The sequence below is a fragment of the Symphalangus syndactylus genome, chromosome 20 (genome assembly GCF_028878055.3).
Source record: "Symphalangus syndactylus isolate Jambi chromosome 20, NHGRI_mSymSyn1-v2.1_pri, whole genome shotgun sequence".
Taxonomy (NCBI): Eukaryota; Metazoa; Chordata; class Mammalia; order Primates; family Hylobatidae; genus Symphalangus; species Symphalangus syndactylus.
The window spans coordinates 57,638,090-57,655,242 of record NC_072442.2 but is presented as its reverse complement, the minus strand read 5'-3'; the positions used below and the strand labels follow the sequence as shown (position 1 = coordinate 57,655,242).

Genomic DNA, 17,153 nt, shown 5'->3' with positions numbered 1-17,153 from the left:
TTCTCCTATTAATCTGAACTTGGAATCGCAAATATTTGAAACCTAACATAAGGCTAGAGATTTTTAAACTGACTTAGATGGAGTTTTGTCCTGTAATTGTATTGAAGTTACCTGCTTTTCAAATCAGATTACCTCCCATTTATACACCCTCATACATACTTACTAACTTGATATCTAATGAGATTTTCAGGTGGGGGCTGCAGGAAGAAATGGGCAAATAAAAAAAAGTATGAGAACACCATGTTTAAGGATTTCCATCTCTTTCTGGTGCTATTACCTATTTTAGGGCTAGTTATACCCAACCAGATTAAGGAAGAAAGTATCTGAAACTCATAATTAGGTGGATTAAAGAGTCTATCATTAGTAACAACAGTTTTAGGATGAAAAGAGGCCCCTAATTCTCAAGTCAAATTGAAGTCTTATCCTTATTCCAATTGTGGAGTTGTTTTCATCTCTTACAGGAGTACTCTTAGAGTTGGGATTTTACATGTCCATAGAGGATTAAGTAGGCACTCTGTAGATATATTTGTCAAATGACTAGAGATGAGGAGTCTGAAAGTAATTTTAGAAAGTCAAATGAATTTTTAGGTTTTAAATAATTCAGATACCACAGCAACATTTTATCACTATAGTCTTTATGACAAAAATCGTTGACAATTTAGGATCTTGGCCTTTGATTTTTGTTTGAATCATTAGCGTTCTGGGCTCTTTTAAGAGATTATAATTTACAGTTTAAACAATCAAATAATAGTTTTTTCAAGTTTAAATCTTGCTCTTTTTGGCCACTGAGGCAGGGCAGAAGAAAAGATTTCATATTTTCGCTTTTGATTGTGGGGTAGGTTAATATTCAAGTTAAAAAGGAAAAAAAAAACCCTGGTTCAAATTAGGATCCAGGGCTGGGTGTGGTGTCTCATACCTGTAATCCCAGCTATTTGGGAGGCTGAGGTGGAAGGATTGCTTGAGCCCAGGAGTCCAAGACCAGCCTGGGCAACATAGTGAGACCCTGTCAAAAACAACAAAAACCAAAAAAAACCACAAACAAGCAAATTTTAATCCCAGCTATTGAAGAACCAGGAACCACTGCTCCCAGAAATGATAATAGTCACGTCAGTTAGTTTTTGTGCTGGATTTTTGTTGTTGTTGTTTAAAATTCCTCTCCTTTCATATCTGCATTGCCTCCCCCTCACCTATTACTTCAGATATAAAGTATGAGAAACTTTTTGGGTGACCTACCCACCAAGGAAGAGAAAAGATTCAGCCTGACACAAAATAACCCATAATAGGAACCTTTTACAAAGTACATACAGTGAATGAATGTAATACACGGCTTTCCAAAAAAAAAAAAAAGAAAAAAAAAATCTTGAAGTTTTGATAGAATTATTTGGTGTTTGTGGGACAGGGGTGTGTGTGTGCGCGTGTGCATGTGTGTTTAAAATGAGTATTTCTTAAAAATCAGCAATTATTCCAGATTTAAATTGGGCTTTATTAGCATTAGAATGTCTATTTATTGTTAAGATAGTACCCTTTCGTAAATTGTTACTCTTCTGAAAGAGATTATCATCTATTTTACAGAAGAGAAAGCAAGTGTTTTAGAGGGTTAGTAGTTCAGACCTAAGACTGTTGGGCTCTAAAGCCCATGTACTTTTTCCTGTACCAAGCTGCCTAATGAACTAACCTTTAACATTTTCTTCAGTGAAATTGGGAAATTAAAACGTTTATAATTTAGTTATCTTTTTTTTACTTTATTTAGAAACCTATTTGGAGGTTATGGATGATAAACCCAATCCTGAAGCCCTAAGTGACAGTTCAGAGCGTCTTTTCTCCTTTGGCGTTATCGCAGATGTTCAATATGCTGACTTAGAAGATGGCTTTAATTTCCAGGGAACCAGGCAGCGATACTACAGACATAGTCTTCTTCATTTACAGGGCGCCATTGAAGACTGGAATAATGAAAGCGGCATGCCCTGTTGTGTCCTTCAGCTTGGAGATATCATCGATGGATATAATGCACAGTATAATGCATCCGAAAAGTCCTTAGAACTTGTTATGGACACATTCAAGAGGCTTAAAGTTCCAGTTCATCATACATGGGGAAACCATGAATTCTATAACTTCAGTAGAGAGTATTTAACACACTCTAAACTTAACACTAAGTTTCTAGAAGATCAGATTGTACATCATCCTGAGACCATGCCTTCAGAGGATTATTATGCTTATCATTTTGTACCATTCCCTAAATTCCGGTTCATTTTACTTGATGCATATGACTTGAGTGTCTTGGGCGTGGATCAGTCTTCTCCAAAATACGAGCAGTGTATGAAGATATTGAGGGAGCACAATCCAAATACGGAACTGAATAGTCCTCAAGGTGAATTATTCCTTTGAGCTGAGAATCTAATAGATTGTCTTTAAATTCTTCAGCTACCTTTTATTCAGCAGGAAGATGGACAATTAAGGTAAAAGTATATTGTCACTTGTTCAGGGTCAGGATTTATCACAAGCCTGCTCTCACATGGATTGGTTACAGTTGATTCAAGATTGATTTAACAGATATTTTAAATGCCTATTTTAGGTCGGGCACTTTTTCTAGGGGTAGATATTCCGAGCTGTAAACAATACTAACGATATTTTTTTTTGATGAATGGAATGGAGGGAACAAACACAGTAAGTGGGCAAGACAGATGATAAATGAAACAGAAACAAGATTATTTCTATGGTCATAAGTGCTGCCAAGGAAATAGAGTATGATGTTACAGAGTGTTATGGAAAAGGATTAGGGTTGCTATTTTAGATTAGGTGATTAGGGAAAGCCTCTCCAAGGAGAAAGATACTTAAGCTGAGACCTAAATGACAAGGAGGAGTCTCCCTTGGAAAGAATGGGCATAGGGAGTTAGCAGACTGAGGGAAAAACATGCAAAGGCACTAAATGGAATGAGACTTAAGCATTGTTGAAGAGCACAGGAAAGGGCCAGTGGGGTACAAGGTGATTTTGGAGTGTAAACGGGGCCAAGAATATGTAGCGGCTCAGTGGACTTAAGAAGTTGCATTTTTAATATAATGGAAAGCCAGCGAAGTAGGCAGGGGACTGTCAAGAGTGAGATGTAGTGTGATTTATTTATATATTTCTCTAAATGCTTGTAATTTCCTATTTTGATTGTTGCTAATCGGATATTCCTAAAGAAAAAACAGGTGTCCCTACATTAACTAAATTTGAATGTCTAAATGAGGGGGAAATGACTTTTGATGGGGCTAACACACTGAATTCATTTCAGGACTTTCTGAGCCCCAGTTTGTCCAGTTTAATGGAGGATTCAGCCAAGAACAGCTAAACTGGTTGAATGAAGTGCTTACATTCTCTGACACAAACCAAGAAAAGGTGGTGATTGTGAGTAAGTATTTAAATTATCTGATTACACTAACATTTTAGAGATTGGGAAAAGTTAGGCGTTAAAGCATACTAACAATATTTGTGTTTCGATATCCTCTTTCTATAAAATGAACACTTAGTTTAAAAATTTCTATTGAGAAACCACTTGAATATAAGATTAACATTTAAGGATGAACCAGGAAAACGTAAATAACGGAAACATCTTGCCCTATATTGGAGCCTGTGAGTTGGCCTTTTAGGTTCAAAGTAGAATTTCCTCAAATGAGATCAGTTTATGAAGTAATTTCTTTTTTAAACATTAATATTATTATTGAAATCATTGTAGATTCACATGCATTTGTAAGAAGTAATTCAGAGCAATCACTTACATGCTTTGCCGTTTTCCCCAACGTTAACATTTTGTAAAATTTTAGTATAATATCACAAGCAGAATATTGACATTAATACAAAAATAAAAACTCCAGAAGTTTGGCTTTTTCTAAGTCTTTTTTTTTTAAACCTTCTCTCCATAAGAGAAGCAAGAACCCAAAGGTGAGATGACTTCACCATGATAACTAAGATGTAAAAATTACCAAGAAACTTGACTTAAAATTAAGAACAAGCTGAATTCAGCCTGGCCAGCATGGTGAAGCCCTCTCTCTACTAAAAATACAAAAAAGAAAGTAGCAGGGCATGGGGGCGTGCGCCTGTAGTTCCAGCTACTTGGGAGGGTGAGACAGGAGAATTGCGTGAACCGGGAGGTGGAGTTTGCAGTGAGCCAAGGTTGTGCCACTGCACTCCAGCCTGGGTGACAAAGCAAGACCCTATCTCAATAAATAAATAAATACATAAATAAATAAAACCAAGCACAAACAAAAAACACCAAGCTGAATTCTAAAGTGTGGAATCCAGGTTGCAATCAGCTTATAAAGGAGCTTGATGCCACACTAAACAATTTCTTAGTGGAAGTCAGTACCAGGGCTTGGATCCTTTCCTCAAGGTAGGAAGCGCTGAGTTTCTTAAACCCTAATGAAGTAATTTCTAAGTGAGAAATTCAGTTCGGGGACCATACCAAATCTCAGCCTTAGAGACCTGCCTATCAGCAAAGTGGCCACCAGACAGAGGCCACTGCTGCCTAGATGCAGCAAAACTGGTATCACAGGGCATGCGTGCTACAGGCTTGGCTGGCAGTGAGCACTGCATTCTCTAGCTGTGCCTCCCACACAGTCACAAGGAAGTTAGATTTGTATTATTTTCATTTAGAATTGTTTTTGATGGGTACACTGCCATCAGAGATTATAGGAATCCAGGGGTGCTTAAAACATACGTGTGTGTGTGTGCATGCGCACGTGAAAACACACATACATGGAACTCAATTTGGATTTGCAGCATGGCTGGGAGACTTGGTTTGGAGGTTGAGATTAGAGCCCTTGGTTTAGAATTAGAATTGATGTGGGATAACAGGTGAGAAGGCTAGGCTGAGAGCCGGAAGGACGGGATGCCATTCTGGCTCTGGTTTATATGAACTGTGTGGTCCTGGGCAAATAGCAAACCTACAAACTGCTAGTGTATCTAATGAAATTATGAATATGAAACCCCTGGCCAAGCATGGTGGCTCACGCCTGTAATCCCAGCACTTTGGGAGGCTGAGGCGCGTGGATCATGAGGTCAGGAGTTCGAGACCAGCCTGGCCAACATGGTGAAACCCCATCTCTACTAAAAATACAAAAATTAGCCGGGCGTGGTGGCGGGCGCCTGTAATCCCAGCTACTTGGGAGGCTGAGGCAGGACAATCGCCTGAAACCAGAAGGCGGAGGTTGCAGTGAGCCGAGATCACCCCACTGCACTCCAGCCTGGGCAACAAGAGTGAAACTCCGTCTCAAAAAAAAAAAAAAAAAAAAAAAAAACCCTTTGAAAATGATAGGCTATTCAGATAGTTGATTATATAAAACTCTATTTCTATCTGTAAAGGTAGTTTTTACTTATTAATCTTCCACTGATGTGGTAAAAACATGTAGAAGGAGCAGAAGTGTTTCTGCTCCCACTGGAATACCAAGTGTCATTCAAGGGTTGGAAGAGATGAGTGCCCTTGGGTTCCTAGAATGATGTGACACCTTTTGGCTCTATAATAAGTGGTCTCAGAAACTAGGATACTTCTTGACTTGTGTCTGCTTTTAAATTTTCCACTGCCAGCCTGTTCTGGAGCAGAAAGGAAGCTAGAGATCATATAGCCAAACCTTTGAATTTTAAAGATAAGGAAACTGAAGCCCAAAGAGACTGAATTGCATAGCAGAATCATGGAGCTGCTGACAGCACTGAGACTAGAATCCATGCTTTATGTCTCCATCCCCTTTCCCATGTGATCCTGTGTTCTTCCCTTTTCTTTTTGCTCATGGCGGTACACCTATCTAATTTAGCAGTCTCTTACATTTCTTCTAGCATTTGATGTAAGCCTAGAAACTGGAAAAGCAAACTTTTAAAAACGGAATGATTGAAGTTTCCTTTAGTAAAGTTTAAAAGTTAAAGTGTAATAGACATTTTCTTTTGCTTTTTAACTTTCATTATGGCTACTCCGAGGTCATCCTATACTTTCTGAATTTTGGCCATGCAGTTGGAAGGATAGAATTGCCATTAGCTGAGATAGGGGACACTGCAGGATGAGGGGTGCGAGTGGAGAGGGCAGGGGTTCAGGTTTGGAAATAGAAGTTTCATATGCCTACTAGACATCTCGTTTGGACATTAGAAGTCTGAAATTCAGAATAGAGATTTGGGCTAGATAATAAATGTGGAAGTTGAAAGAGTATAGATGACATTTAAGGCATGTAAATCACTAAGAGATCACCAATGCAGCCGGTATAAATAGAGAAGTCCGAGGACCAAGCATTCAGGCACTCCTGGTAAGACGCTGGGGAAATGAGGGGAAACCAGCATAGGAGACTGGAAATTAGTGGCCATTGAAGTTGGGGGAAAACTAGAAAGACACCACTGGGAGAAACAGTGGTGTCCTGGAATCCAAGTGTTTCAGTGAGAAGGGAACAACTAATGGCGTCGAATGCTACAGGGACTTGACAGATGAGTCAATATGGCTTCGAGGTGCTGGAAAGCAGCACATGCCTTTGGACGCTTAGCCCTTAGGTGGTAATCAGCACGTGTATGCACTTTAAAAAAACAAACAAAACAAAACCTTGTATTACAAACAGATATTAAATAGAAGCATGTTTAAATTTTAGAATAAAAATGAACGGTAATAGAAAAAAAGTGATTTAATGGGAAGATGCAATGTGAGCTGTACTTCAGAGTGAGAACTGTGGCTTGATCATAGATGTGTTGCTGTCAGAAATTTGAACTTCTCCTAACTCTACTTCTATATATCTCCTGTGGATGCCAGTATAAATCTTCCCTGTTTTAACTCAGTTTTTCATCTGAAAAGTGGGTATGGCTACCTTGATCTCATGGATGTTTAAAGTCCCATAAATCAGTTCAGAGGCATTGTTTATGTCAGTGACACATAATCCATGGCCCATGCCTAAACTGTTTATTTATTTATTTATATTTACGTTTTTATTTTTTGAGACGGAGTCTTGCTTTGTCATCCGGGCTGAAGTGTGGTGGTGTGATCTTGGCTCACTGCAACCTCCACCTCCCGAATTCAAGCAGTTCTTCTGCTTCAGCCTCCTGAGTAGCTGGAACTACAGGCACACACCAGCACGCCTGGCTAATTTTTGTATTTTTAGTAGAGACAGGGTTTCACCATGTTGTCCAGACTGGTCTTGAACTCCTGACCTCAGCTGATCCAGCTGCCTTGGCTTCCCAAAGTGTTGGGATTACAGGCATGAGCCACCACACCCGACCTGTTCTTTTATTTAGTGTTACATCATTCTGTGTATATAACATTCATATTTAAGGAAATCAATGGGATTGGATTCCAGCACAGCATCTGCCCAATTTCAGGCTGCTTTTGCAGACTGCCCTGCATAGGACACCCTCGATCTTCCTCGGTGTTTGGGCAACTTGAGATGACGTAGGCCTCAGAGATTCAGGGTTTTGCCTCTACAGCAGCCTGTCGCGCCTCATGTGAACTGTCTTACCCTTCTATGCTCCAGAGATGTGGCTGTAGATGGCCTAGTTTTCTCATGTGTGTGAATTCTCTCTGGTCTCAGTTCATTTGCATAATGAGATAGCAATTTTTTTTCTTTTTCTGAGTACTAGCTTTTACCCATTTATTTTTATAGAAGAGCTATTTCTTAATTGGCTCATAACTCTTTGTTTCTTTAACTAACAGGCCATCTTCCCATTTACCCGGACGCCTCTGACAATGTGTGCCTGGCCTGGAACTACAGAGATGCCCTGGCAGTCATTTGGTCTCATGAGTGTGTGGTGTGTTTCTTTGCTGGTCACACCCATGATGGTGGCTACTCTGAGGATCCTTTTGGTGTATACCACGTCAACCTAGAAGGAGTTATTGAAACAGCTCCAGACAGCCAAGCCTTTGGCACAGTTCATGTCTATCCTGACAAAATGATGTTGAAAGGGAGAGGCAGAGTTCCAGACAGAATTATGAATTACAAGAAAGAAAGAGCCTTCCATTGTTAGTCTAATTTATTTTAACTTGATAGAAAATGAGCTTTGTGTTTGTCCCTCCTAAACGAAAAAATAAAAATCCTCCGTCTCATTGTTTAGTATTCAGCTTGCATAACAAAATGTATTTATAGTTTCAGTGTGTGATGGTTGATAAAATACTCAGAAATGTTATTTTGGATCATGTATCCATTGTAAGTTAGAAACAAAATAAACCAGGGAGGAAACTGAGGCAGGGGCGTATAGTCCTCATAAGGGGCGTATAGTCCTCATGAAGGATTTTATTTGGCCTTACCTGATTTTTTTTAACTTTTTACGAGGAGAATGTATTCACATGTGTTAACTATGTAACTTCAAGTTCAGCATATAAGCTCAGGTAAGCTTCTTCTATTCACCCTGCTGTGTAAATGAGCTTTGGACAATTTTTGCTCAGAACACCTATACTTGGATTTTTATAGGCTTGTATTCCCATTTTGTAAACAAAATTACCAATAGTTATTTCACCGGTAAGCATGTGGCGCTCCCATCCCTGTAAGAAGGGCCTCCAGAAAAGTCATGTAGTCCTCTTGGGATTCGTAGGACCAAGTGGCAGTGCAGCCATGTGCCACCCGGCCTGGTCTGTTTGGGCCACCAGCCATTGCTGTGTGAAGCTACAGCAGGTAAATAAATTTACACGGACTCCCTTTATACACTAATGGGACATGTTTAACACTGTTTTCATATATGCTAAGGCTTATGTGCAGAAACATTAGATGGCAAATGGGGACTATTCAGGTGTAGAGAAAGTTTGATTCAGGGCCTAAACAACTATAAGAAATAAGCATGCCTGTTGAATACATGGGCACTATAGGGATATAAAGGAGTGTTAGCTTTCTATGGCTGCTGTAACAAATTCCCACAAACCTGGTGGCTTAAACCAACATATACTTGTTCTCTTGCAGTTCTGGAGGTCAGAAGTCTGAAATCATTTCCACTTGGCTGAAACCAAGGTGTTGGCATGGCCATGCTCCCTGAGGAGGGTCTAGGAGGAATCCTTTTCCAGCCTCCAGAGCTGTACTTCTTGCATTCTGTGGCTCATGGCCCCTTCTTCTGTCTTCAAAGCCAGCAGTGTAGCATCTTCAAATCTTTCTTTACTGTCATATCATATTCTCTGCTGTCTGTAGTCAGATCTACTTCAGACTTCGTCTTGCAAGGACACTTGTAGTAACATTTAGGGCCCAACCAGATAATCCAGGTAACCCCCATCTCAGGGTGGCTTAATCACATCTGCAAAATTTATTTTGTGATATAAGGTAACACATATCCAGGGATTAGGACATGTATCTCTCTGAGGGCCACTGTTCAGCTGACCACAGAGGTGACTATAATGTACTCTTGCACTCATAGACCTTACCATGAATTAGACATCCATGATTCAAGTGTGTGAAATTTGCTGTCACACAAAGAAATGACTGAGAACATGGAAGATGAATTTAATTTTGTTCGAAGGGATTGGGGATGACATGCAAAATGAAGAAAAATGGCTTGAATAAGTGGGGAAGAGTATATTAAGTAGAAAAGCAAAAGCAGAGGCATCGAAGGATATGCCAGAGTCAGACATGGCAAGTCATGCTGTGACGATTCACCAGGAAGGTGCCGGGCTGGGAGCAGGGGGATATGGCAAGAAATACAGCAGAAGAGGACAGGCTGGGGCCATATTATGGAGAGCCTTGACTGATGAGCCAAGAGTTAGAATTTAACTTGCCAGATAGTGTGGAGCCCTTAGAGCTTTCTGAACTGGGGAATACATGATTAGATTTGTGTGAAATAGAGAACAATGGAAGAAAAATGTGAAGGTGTGAAAGATTTTAATAATAGAGGCTGGGCATGGTGGCTCACACCTATAATCCCAGCACTTTGGGAGGCCGAGGTGGGTGGATCACCTTAGGTCAGGAGTTCCAGACCAGCCTGGCCAACATGGTGAAACCCCGTCTCTACTAAAAATACAAAAATTACCTGGGCATGGTGGCAGGTGCCTGTAGTCCCAGCTACTCGGGAGGCTGAGGCAGGAGAATCGCTTGAACCCAGGAGGTGGAGATTGTAGTGAACTGAGATCATGCCATTGCACTCCAGACTGGGGGACAGAGCAAGACTCCATCTCAAAAAAAGATTTTAATAATAGAAATATTAAATTTAATAATACTTAAATTCAATTTCATTAATACTCTTCAAAAGACGATTCCACCAAAAGTGCCTTTTATATGCTTAACTCGAGATGCAAAAGAGGCTGAATATTCACATAATTTCGTAGTCTGATGTGGGAGAGGCATACATGATGAAAGCACATCTTGAACATTACTGTCTTTAAGCACAGAAGTAAACATGACTTGGTCAATGGGTAGAACCCATAGGGAATTTGCAAATGAGTCTGTTTCTTGGCATGTGACTTCAGTAGTTAATTAATACTAAAGGAGGTATAAAAGCCACAAATATGTAAGCAAAATGTACACTGGAAAACTCAAATCCTTTACCTGCATTTTACTGACCCTTAAGTTTCACTTTGACTTTTAATATCAACTAGATTTGTTTTCTCCCTTTTTACTTAATTCAAGTCTTAATTTTAGAGAATTTCTCACCATTCAGTGGCCACTGTGCCAATAACAAAAACAAAATACACATACCTCCTTTTTTTTTTTTTTTTTTTTTTTTTTTTTTTTTTTTTGAGACGGAGTCTTGCTCTGTCGCCCAGGCTGGAGTGCAGTGGCGCAATCTCGGCTCACTGCAAGCTCCACCTCCCGGGTTCACGCCATTCTCCTGCCTCAGCCTCTCTGAGTAGCTGGGACTACAGGCGCCCGCCACCACGCCCGGCTAATTTTTTGTATTTTTGGTAGAGACGGGGTTTCACTGTGGTCTCGATCTCCTGACCTCGTGATCCACCCGCCTCGGCCTCCCAAAGTGCTGGGATTACAAGCGTGAGCCACCGCGCCCGGCCTCACATACCTCCTTTAACAGATATTTATAGAATACTTACTATAGTAATAAAGACAATAAAAATAGACAAACTACCAGACTCATTTACACTCTCCTAACCTGTGGAAGGTACTACTCGTTCTTTTTGAGTGAAGTATTTCCCAGATCTCTCTTTCCTAGATCAGACAAAACAGTATCTGACCAGAATTTGATGCTTGCGTATGTAAAAAGTTGCCATCTAGATACTTAAATACAGGACTGTCCAACAGAAATGCAATGTAAGCCACGTAAATAAAAGCAAACAGAAACAGATAAAATCAACTTTAATAGTATATTTAACCCAATATAGCCAAAATATTGTTTCAACATGTAATCAATACAAAAAAATTTTACATTCTTTTTCTACCATGTCTTTAAAATCCAGTGTATTTTACATTTATAGCCCCACTCATTTGGACACTAAATTTTCATTGGAAATACTTTATCTGTATTTAGGTAACATAAAATTTGCAATTGGAAAATTAGATTCAAATACTCAAGTTGTTCCAAACACAATTATAAGTTTTCTAATAATCAGGTATCCATTTTTAAATGAAAATGGAAATGAAAAAAAAAAGCTCTCTTCCCTAGGGTTATTTTGGACATCCATTTATAAAGAATGTGTATAGATTTTGACCTTATTTCTCATTTAGAATGTAGTTATATTCCCTATTTCCTTCTTGTTTGGTCCCTAATTCCTTTATTCTATCCAGCTTCCTTCTCTTTCCAAGACATGCCTGCTCATTTGATTCACCTAGAGTTCTCCTTTAGTTCACTGCACTATGCCAGCTCTGGATAAGATTAATTTAGGGCTGGACTGGGCATGGTGGCTCACACCTGTAATCCCAGCACTTTGGGAGGCCGAGGTGGACAGATCACTTGAACTCAGGAATTCAAGACCAGTCTGGACAACATGGCGAAACCCTGTCTCTACAAAAAATTAAAAAAAAATTAGCCGGGCATGGTGGTGCACACTTGTAGTCCTAGCTTCTTGGGAGGCTGAGGTAGGAGGATCACCTGAGCCCTGGGAGGTCAGGACTGCAGTGAGCCATGATCATGCCACTGCACTCCAGCCTGGGCGACAGAGTGAGACTGTCTTTAAAAAAAAAGATCGGGGTATAGCCCTCTCTTGAACCTCTATTTCACTGTATTACCCAATCCCTGCTCCCTTCTATTTTAATCATGGGCAGCCCTCTGTAATCTTTCCGAACACTTTATATCTTCAGTGTTCTTACGTTATCTAGATTGATCCTTGCTACTGTATAAGTAAGTAGATCTGGCATTAATCCTATTTTATAGATAAATATCCACCAGGAGGTTTATATATTTGCCCAAATTACATAGTTACAAAGTTGAGTTAGAACTTGTATTTTTAAACATCTATTCTCTAGCCTTTTCCACTACATTATGGCACAAGACCCTGCAGAAAGTCTTCCAGAAAATATCAGACCATCTCTTACTTGTCCAATCCAATCTTATATTGAATTATATGCACCCTTAAAAAGTTGTATGGAGTTTTAAAAAACTCTTATTAGCCCAAATTACCTGAAATAAACTCCTGGCTTGTTCCCCTAATGTTTATAAAAAATTGATTGAAAATATTCATTTTAAAAACGAAGTTCTTGAATTTATTTAAATTACTGTCTTGCAATGAGTTGGCCAGGAGGACTGCATTTCCTTGTTAATATATATGTAGACCCATGAGATAAATGGGAAAAGTGTGATTACAATGGCAATAGCCAACTGAATTCTTCCACCAACTGGATTCCTATAAAGACACAAAAATTATTATAAATAAAAATCCCATAAAAATTATGGATTGCTTTGGAAACAAGTATAAAGACTGAATTGATAAAACACATAATTACATTTTAGTATGTTCTCATCTCAGTTGTTTTACTGAAATATAACTCATTGATTTGTAGAAATTCATTATATATATGCTAAATATAAATCCTTGTTTATATGTATTACAAATACCTTGTCCCACTTGATGTCTTTTGAGGAAGAGAAGTCATTGATTAATTTGACAATGTTAAAGTTGATCTTTTCCTAATGATTTTTGTGTTCTGTTTAAGAATTTCCCTCACCAAGGTTTGGATGCTATTGTCTAGAAGTTTTATTGTTTTGCTTTTTTTTTTTTTGATTTTATCACATATTTATTAAAGATAATCATTTATAGTTTATAAAAATATACTGCCCTGATAGACACAAAATGTTCTTGATAATGGTAATTAAAAACTACCCACCCCCCCCATGTCCACATCAATATTCAGTTTAGATGGGTTTAATCTTGAAGTGTAATCCAATAAGACTGAAGACCAAACACTTTAGCGTCCTGGACAGGATAATAAAATACTTGTAAGCCTTCTGGATCCTTGGATTGACTGACATCAATAAGGGAACCAATTTTTGATGTTGTAAAAGAAATGTGTTCATCTCCAATAATGATTTCAAGCTCCTGCCAGCCCACTCGGTTGGGAGGAGGCCATAACGCATCATCCTCTTTGGTAATTTCACTGTCATCAATTATACTCTTCAGTTCCTCCATCATGCTTTTATGTACATAAGCCTCTTTTCTGAACATAAGCCTCTTTTCTGATCATGACATCATTCTTGTAATTGCTGTGTTGGCTTATCTTAATTTCCTGTCTGGTCAGAACTCAAACTCCAGAAACTCGTGGCTGAACTTGCCCTTGTGCCCCACGTAGTAGCGCAGATAAAAGTCATTCTCCATGGCTTGCAAAAGACAACTGAGACTGAACTTCTAAAAGAAAGCTGCACCACCGTGGTCTGCACCCAACACTCTGTTTTGCTTTTTTATAATAGATCTGTGATCCCCTTGGAATTGATTTCTATGAAAGTTGTAAAGTAGGGGTTGTTTCACTTTTTTTCAAATGGACATTGAATTTATCCTAGCCTATTTATTGAAAAGACTGCCTTCTTAGCTACCCTGAAGTACCATCTTTGTCATAAGTAAGTCAAAACCCTACATATGTATAGATCCGTTTCTAAATTCTATTCTATCATTTTATTTATTCATCCTTTTGTCATTATATGTTTAGCCCTCCAATTATTTAGATCTTCTTCAATTTCTCCCATAATGTGTTATAGTCTTATGTGTAGAGATTTTGCATATCTCTGCTAGATTTATTCCTACGGAGTTGATTTTTTGAATGTTTTTATAAATGTTAACTTTTTGTATTATCACTTTCTGTTACTTCCTGATAGAAAAGCAGTTAATTCTTGTATCCTGATCCAGTGATCATACAAAACTCACTTATTCTAGTAATTTTTTAGATTCTTTTTAATTTTCTACACGTATTCATATCACCCACAAATCATGAAAATTTCATTTCTCCTTGTCCAATCCTTGGGCATTTTATTTCTTTCTCTTGCCTTATTTTACCGGCTTGGACAATAGCTAGCATGGCATTGAGTACAAGTGGCAATGTGGCCAACCTCATCTCATTCCTGGTCTCAGAGGGAAAGTTTTCAACTGTTCACCATTAAGTCTCAGGCTTCAGTGTAGATATCTTCTATCAGGTTAAGTTCTCTCCTACGCCCATTTTCTAAGAGCTTTTAACATAAATGGATGCTGAATTTTATGAAATGCTGTTTCTGTATGGCTCTAGAAGATAGTTTATTCTCTTATTCCATTCCATTAATGTGGTGGAAAACATTGGTTGGTTTTTTTAATGTGAAACTAACTTTGCATTCCTAGAATAAACCCAAGTTGGTGGTTGGGTTATATACTGCAGGATTTGATTTGCTAACGTGTTGTTTAGGAGTTTTCCATCTGTGGTCATGAGTGAGACTGCCATGTAATTTCATTTTTTTGTCATGTTCTTGTCAAGTTTTGGTTACCTGTCCTCATAAAATTAGTTGGAAAGTGTTTCTCCTTTTTCTATTCTCTGGAAATATTGAAAGTTGGTATTTTTTTTTCCTTAAATATTATGTAGACGTCTCCAGCTATGCCATCTAGGTGTAGAGTTTTCCTTTAGGAAAAATTTAAATTATGAACTCAATTTTTTTTTTTTTTTTTGAGACGGAGTTTCATTCATCACCCAGGTTGGAGTGCAGTGGTGCGATGTTGGTTCATTGCAACCTCTGCCTCCGGGGTTCAAGCGATTATCCTGTCTCAGCCTCCCAAGTAGCTGGGATTACAGGCGCCCGCCACCACGCCCAGCTAATTTTTTGTATTTTTAGTAGAGACGGGGTTTCACCGTGCTAGCCAGGGTGGTCTCGAACTCCTGACCTCAGGTGATCCGCCCACCTCAGCCTCCCAAAGTGCTGATTACAGGCGTGAGCCACCATGCCCGGCCCTATGAACTCAATTTCTTTAATAGTTATGGGACTGTTCTGAGTATTTCTTCTTGTGTAAATGTTGGTAAACTGTATTTTTTCAAGAAATTTGTCTAATTTATATTTTCAAATTTATTGGTGTAAAGTTCTTCATAATATCCACTTATGATTTTTACAATACTTACTAGATATATAGTAGTATTCTCTTTTTTATTCCTGATATTTGTTATTTGTACTTCCTCGTGTTCTTTTTTCCTTTTTGTCTTGTCAGGGCTTATCAATGTTATAAATCATTTTAGAGAATCAGTATTTGACCTTGTTGATTCTCTATTTTTATGTTGATTTTTTATTTCACTGACTTCTGCTTTGATGTTTATTTTCTTCTTGTTTCTTTGGGGTTTAACTTGCTGTTCTTTTCCTAACTTCTTGAAATGAAAAATTGCTAACTTCCTGGAAGCTTAAAAAAAAATGTACTTATGGCTGTACGTTTCCCGCTAAGCATGATTTTTAGCTGCATCTCACACATTTTGATATGTAGTATTCACCTTATTCAGTTCAAAATATTTTCTAATTTCCATTGTGATTTCTTCTTTGACCCAAGTGTTATTTGAAAGTGTATTTCCTAACTTCCAAATATACAGGAATTGCCTAATTATCTTTTTTGTTAATGATTTCTAGCTTAATTGCACCGTGGTCAAATAACATAGTCTGTAGGATTTCAGTCCTTTGAAATTTGTTGGTACTTATTTCATGGCCAAACATATAGTCTTTTTGTAAAATACTCAATGTGCACTTGAAAAGAATGTGTATCCTGCCATTCTTGGTTTATTGTGTGGTTAACATCTTTTATATCATTATTTTTCTTTTCTGTGTTTGTTTGTTAGTAACTGAGAGAAGTGTGTTAGTCTCCCAAGATGATTGTGGCTTTTTCCATTTTTCTTCTTTAGCTCTGTCAATTTTTGTTCTATTTGGAAGCTATGTTATTAGGTTCATACAAATTTAGCATTGTTATATCTTCTTGATGAATTCAATCTTTTGTCATTAAAAAGTGTCTTCCGTTGGCATCATGAATCTACTTTCTAATAAGTTGTGTTGAGATAACCAGATAGCCACATAGAAAAATATAAAATTAGACATGTTCTTCATACCATTACACCAGGATAAATTCTATCTATTTATTTATTTATTCATTTATTTATTTGAGACGGAGTCTCTCTTTGTCTCCCAGGCTGGAGTGCAGTGGCGTGATCTCGGCTCACTGCAACCTCTGCCTCCTGGGTTCAAGTGATTCTCCTGCCTCAGCATCCCAAGTAGCTGGGACTACAGGCATGCGCCACCATGCCCGGCTAATTTTTGTATTTTCAGTAGAGACGGGGTTTCACCATTTGGCCAGGCTAGTCATGAACTCCTAGCCTTGTGATCCGCCCACCTTGGCCTCCCAAAGTGCTGGGATTATAGGTGTAAGCCACCGCGTCTGGCCTACACCAGGATAAATTCTAAACACATCAAATATTTAAATGTACAAATGGAACCATACAGGTATTAGAAGAAAACATGGGTAAGTTACTTTACAATCTGAGACAGAGAAGGTTTTCCTAACTATGACTCCAAATCCAGAAGCAATAAGGAAAAGGACTGATAAATACAATTACATGAAAAAAACAACAAAAGACTTTTTCATGGCAAAGTATACTTTGCATAAGCAAAGTTAAAGGAAAATAACAAAGTGCAAAGAAATGCTTTCAGCTTACATCACAGATAGAGCTTCTAAAAATAGAGAAGACCAGCAACCTTAGAATCAGGTTAAACCTACACTGCTCAGAGATAGACCAAGATTTTTACAGAAAAAGAAATATAAATGGCTCTGAACCATATGAAAATGTGCTCACTTTTGCTCTTAATAAGAGAAATGCAA

The 17,153-nt window shown here is 38.4% G+C and overlaps 3 protein-coding genes across 12 annotated transcripts in view; 1 reads left to right on the top strand and 2 right to left on the bottom strand.

The window, feature by feature from the left end:
* Window positions 1-17,153, top strand: part of ADPRM (ADP-ribose/CDP-alcohol diphosphatase, manganese dependent) — a 144,783-nt gene that overhangs the window by 5,776 nt on the left and 121,854 nt on the right. For 3 of the 5 annotated variants that reach the window (XM_063628334.1, XM_063628333.1, XM_055258325.2), the window contains exons 2-3: window positions 1,751-2,368; window positions 3,273-3,389. In XM_063628334.1, the coding sequence (XP_063484404.1) occupies window positions 1,768-2,368; window positions 3,273-3,389 (718 nt within the window). In that variant the 5' untranslated portion in view covers window positions 1,751-1,767. Of the gene's footprint in view, window positions 1-1,750; window positions 2,369-3,272; window positions 3,390-7,649; window positions 8,054-17,153 lie in introns of those variants that run through there. The other 2 variants (XM_055258324.2, XM_055258323.2) reach the window with 2 other exon arrangements.
* TMEM220 (transmembrane protein 220) overlaps window positions 1-17,153 on the bottom strand; it is a 32,900-nt gene that overhangs the window by 5,369 nt on the left and 10,378 nt on the right. For 4 of the 6 annotated variants that reach the window (XM_055258337.2, XM_055258336.2, XM_055258334.2 and 1 more), the window contains one exon: window positions 11,201-12,701. The exons of 1 other annotated variant lie outside the window; for it this stretch is intronic. In XM_055258337.2, coding sequence (XP_055114312.1) covers window positions 12,566-12,701 — 136 coding nt within the window. In that variant the 3' untranslated portion in view covers window positions 11,201-12,565. Of the gene's footprint in view, window positions 1-6,421; window positions 6,526-11,200; window positions 12,702-17,153 lie in introns of those variants that run through there. One more of the 6 variants, XM_063628337.1, reaches the window with a different exon arrangement.
* Window positions 12,811-17,151, bottom strand: LOC129470469 (protein mago nashi homolog). Its single transcript, XM_055258339.2, has one exon. The coding sequence runs from the start codon at window positions 13,518-13,520 to the stop codon at window positions 13,221-13,223; it is 300 nt and encodes a 99-aa protein (XP_055114314.1). The 5' UTR covers window positions 13,521-17,151; the 3' UTR covers window positions 12,811-13,220.

Bases quoted from the DNA above. Each gene is read 5' to 3' on its own strand.
- LOC129470469 (XM_055258339.2), bottom strand. From the start codon at position 13,520: ATGTTCAGAAAAGAGGCTTATGTACATAAAAGCATGATGGAGGAACTG.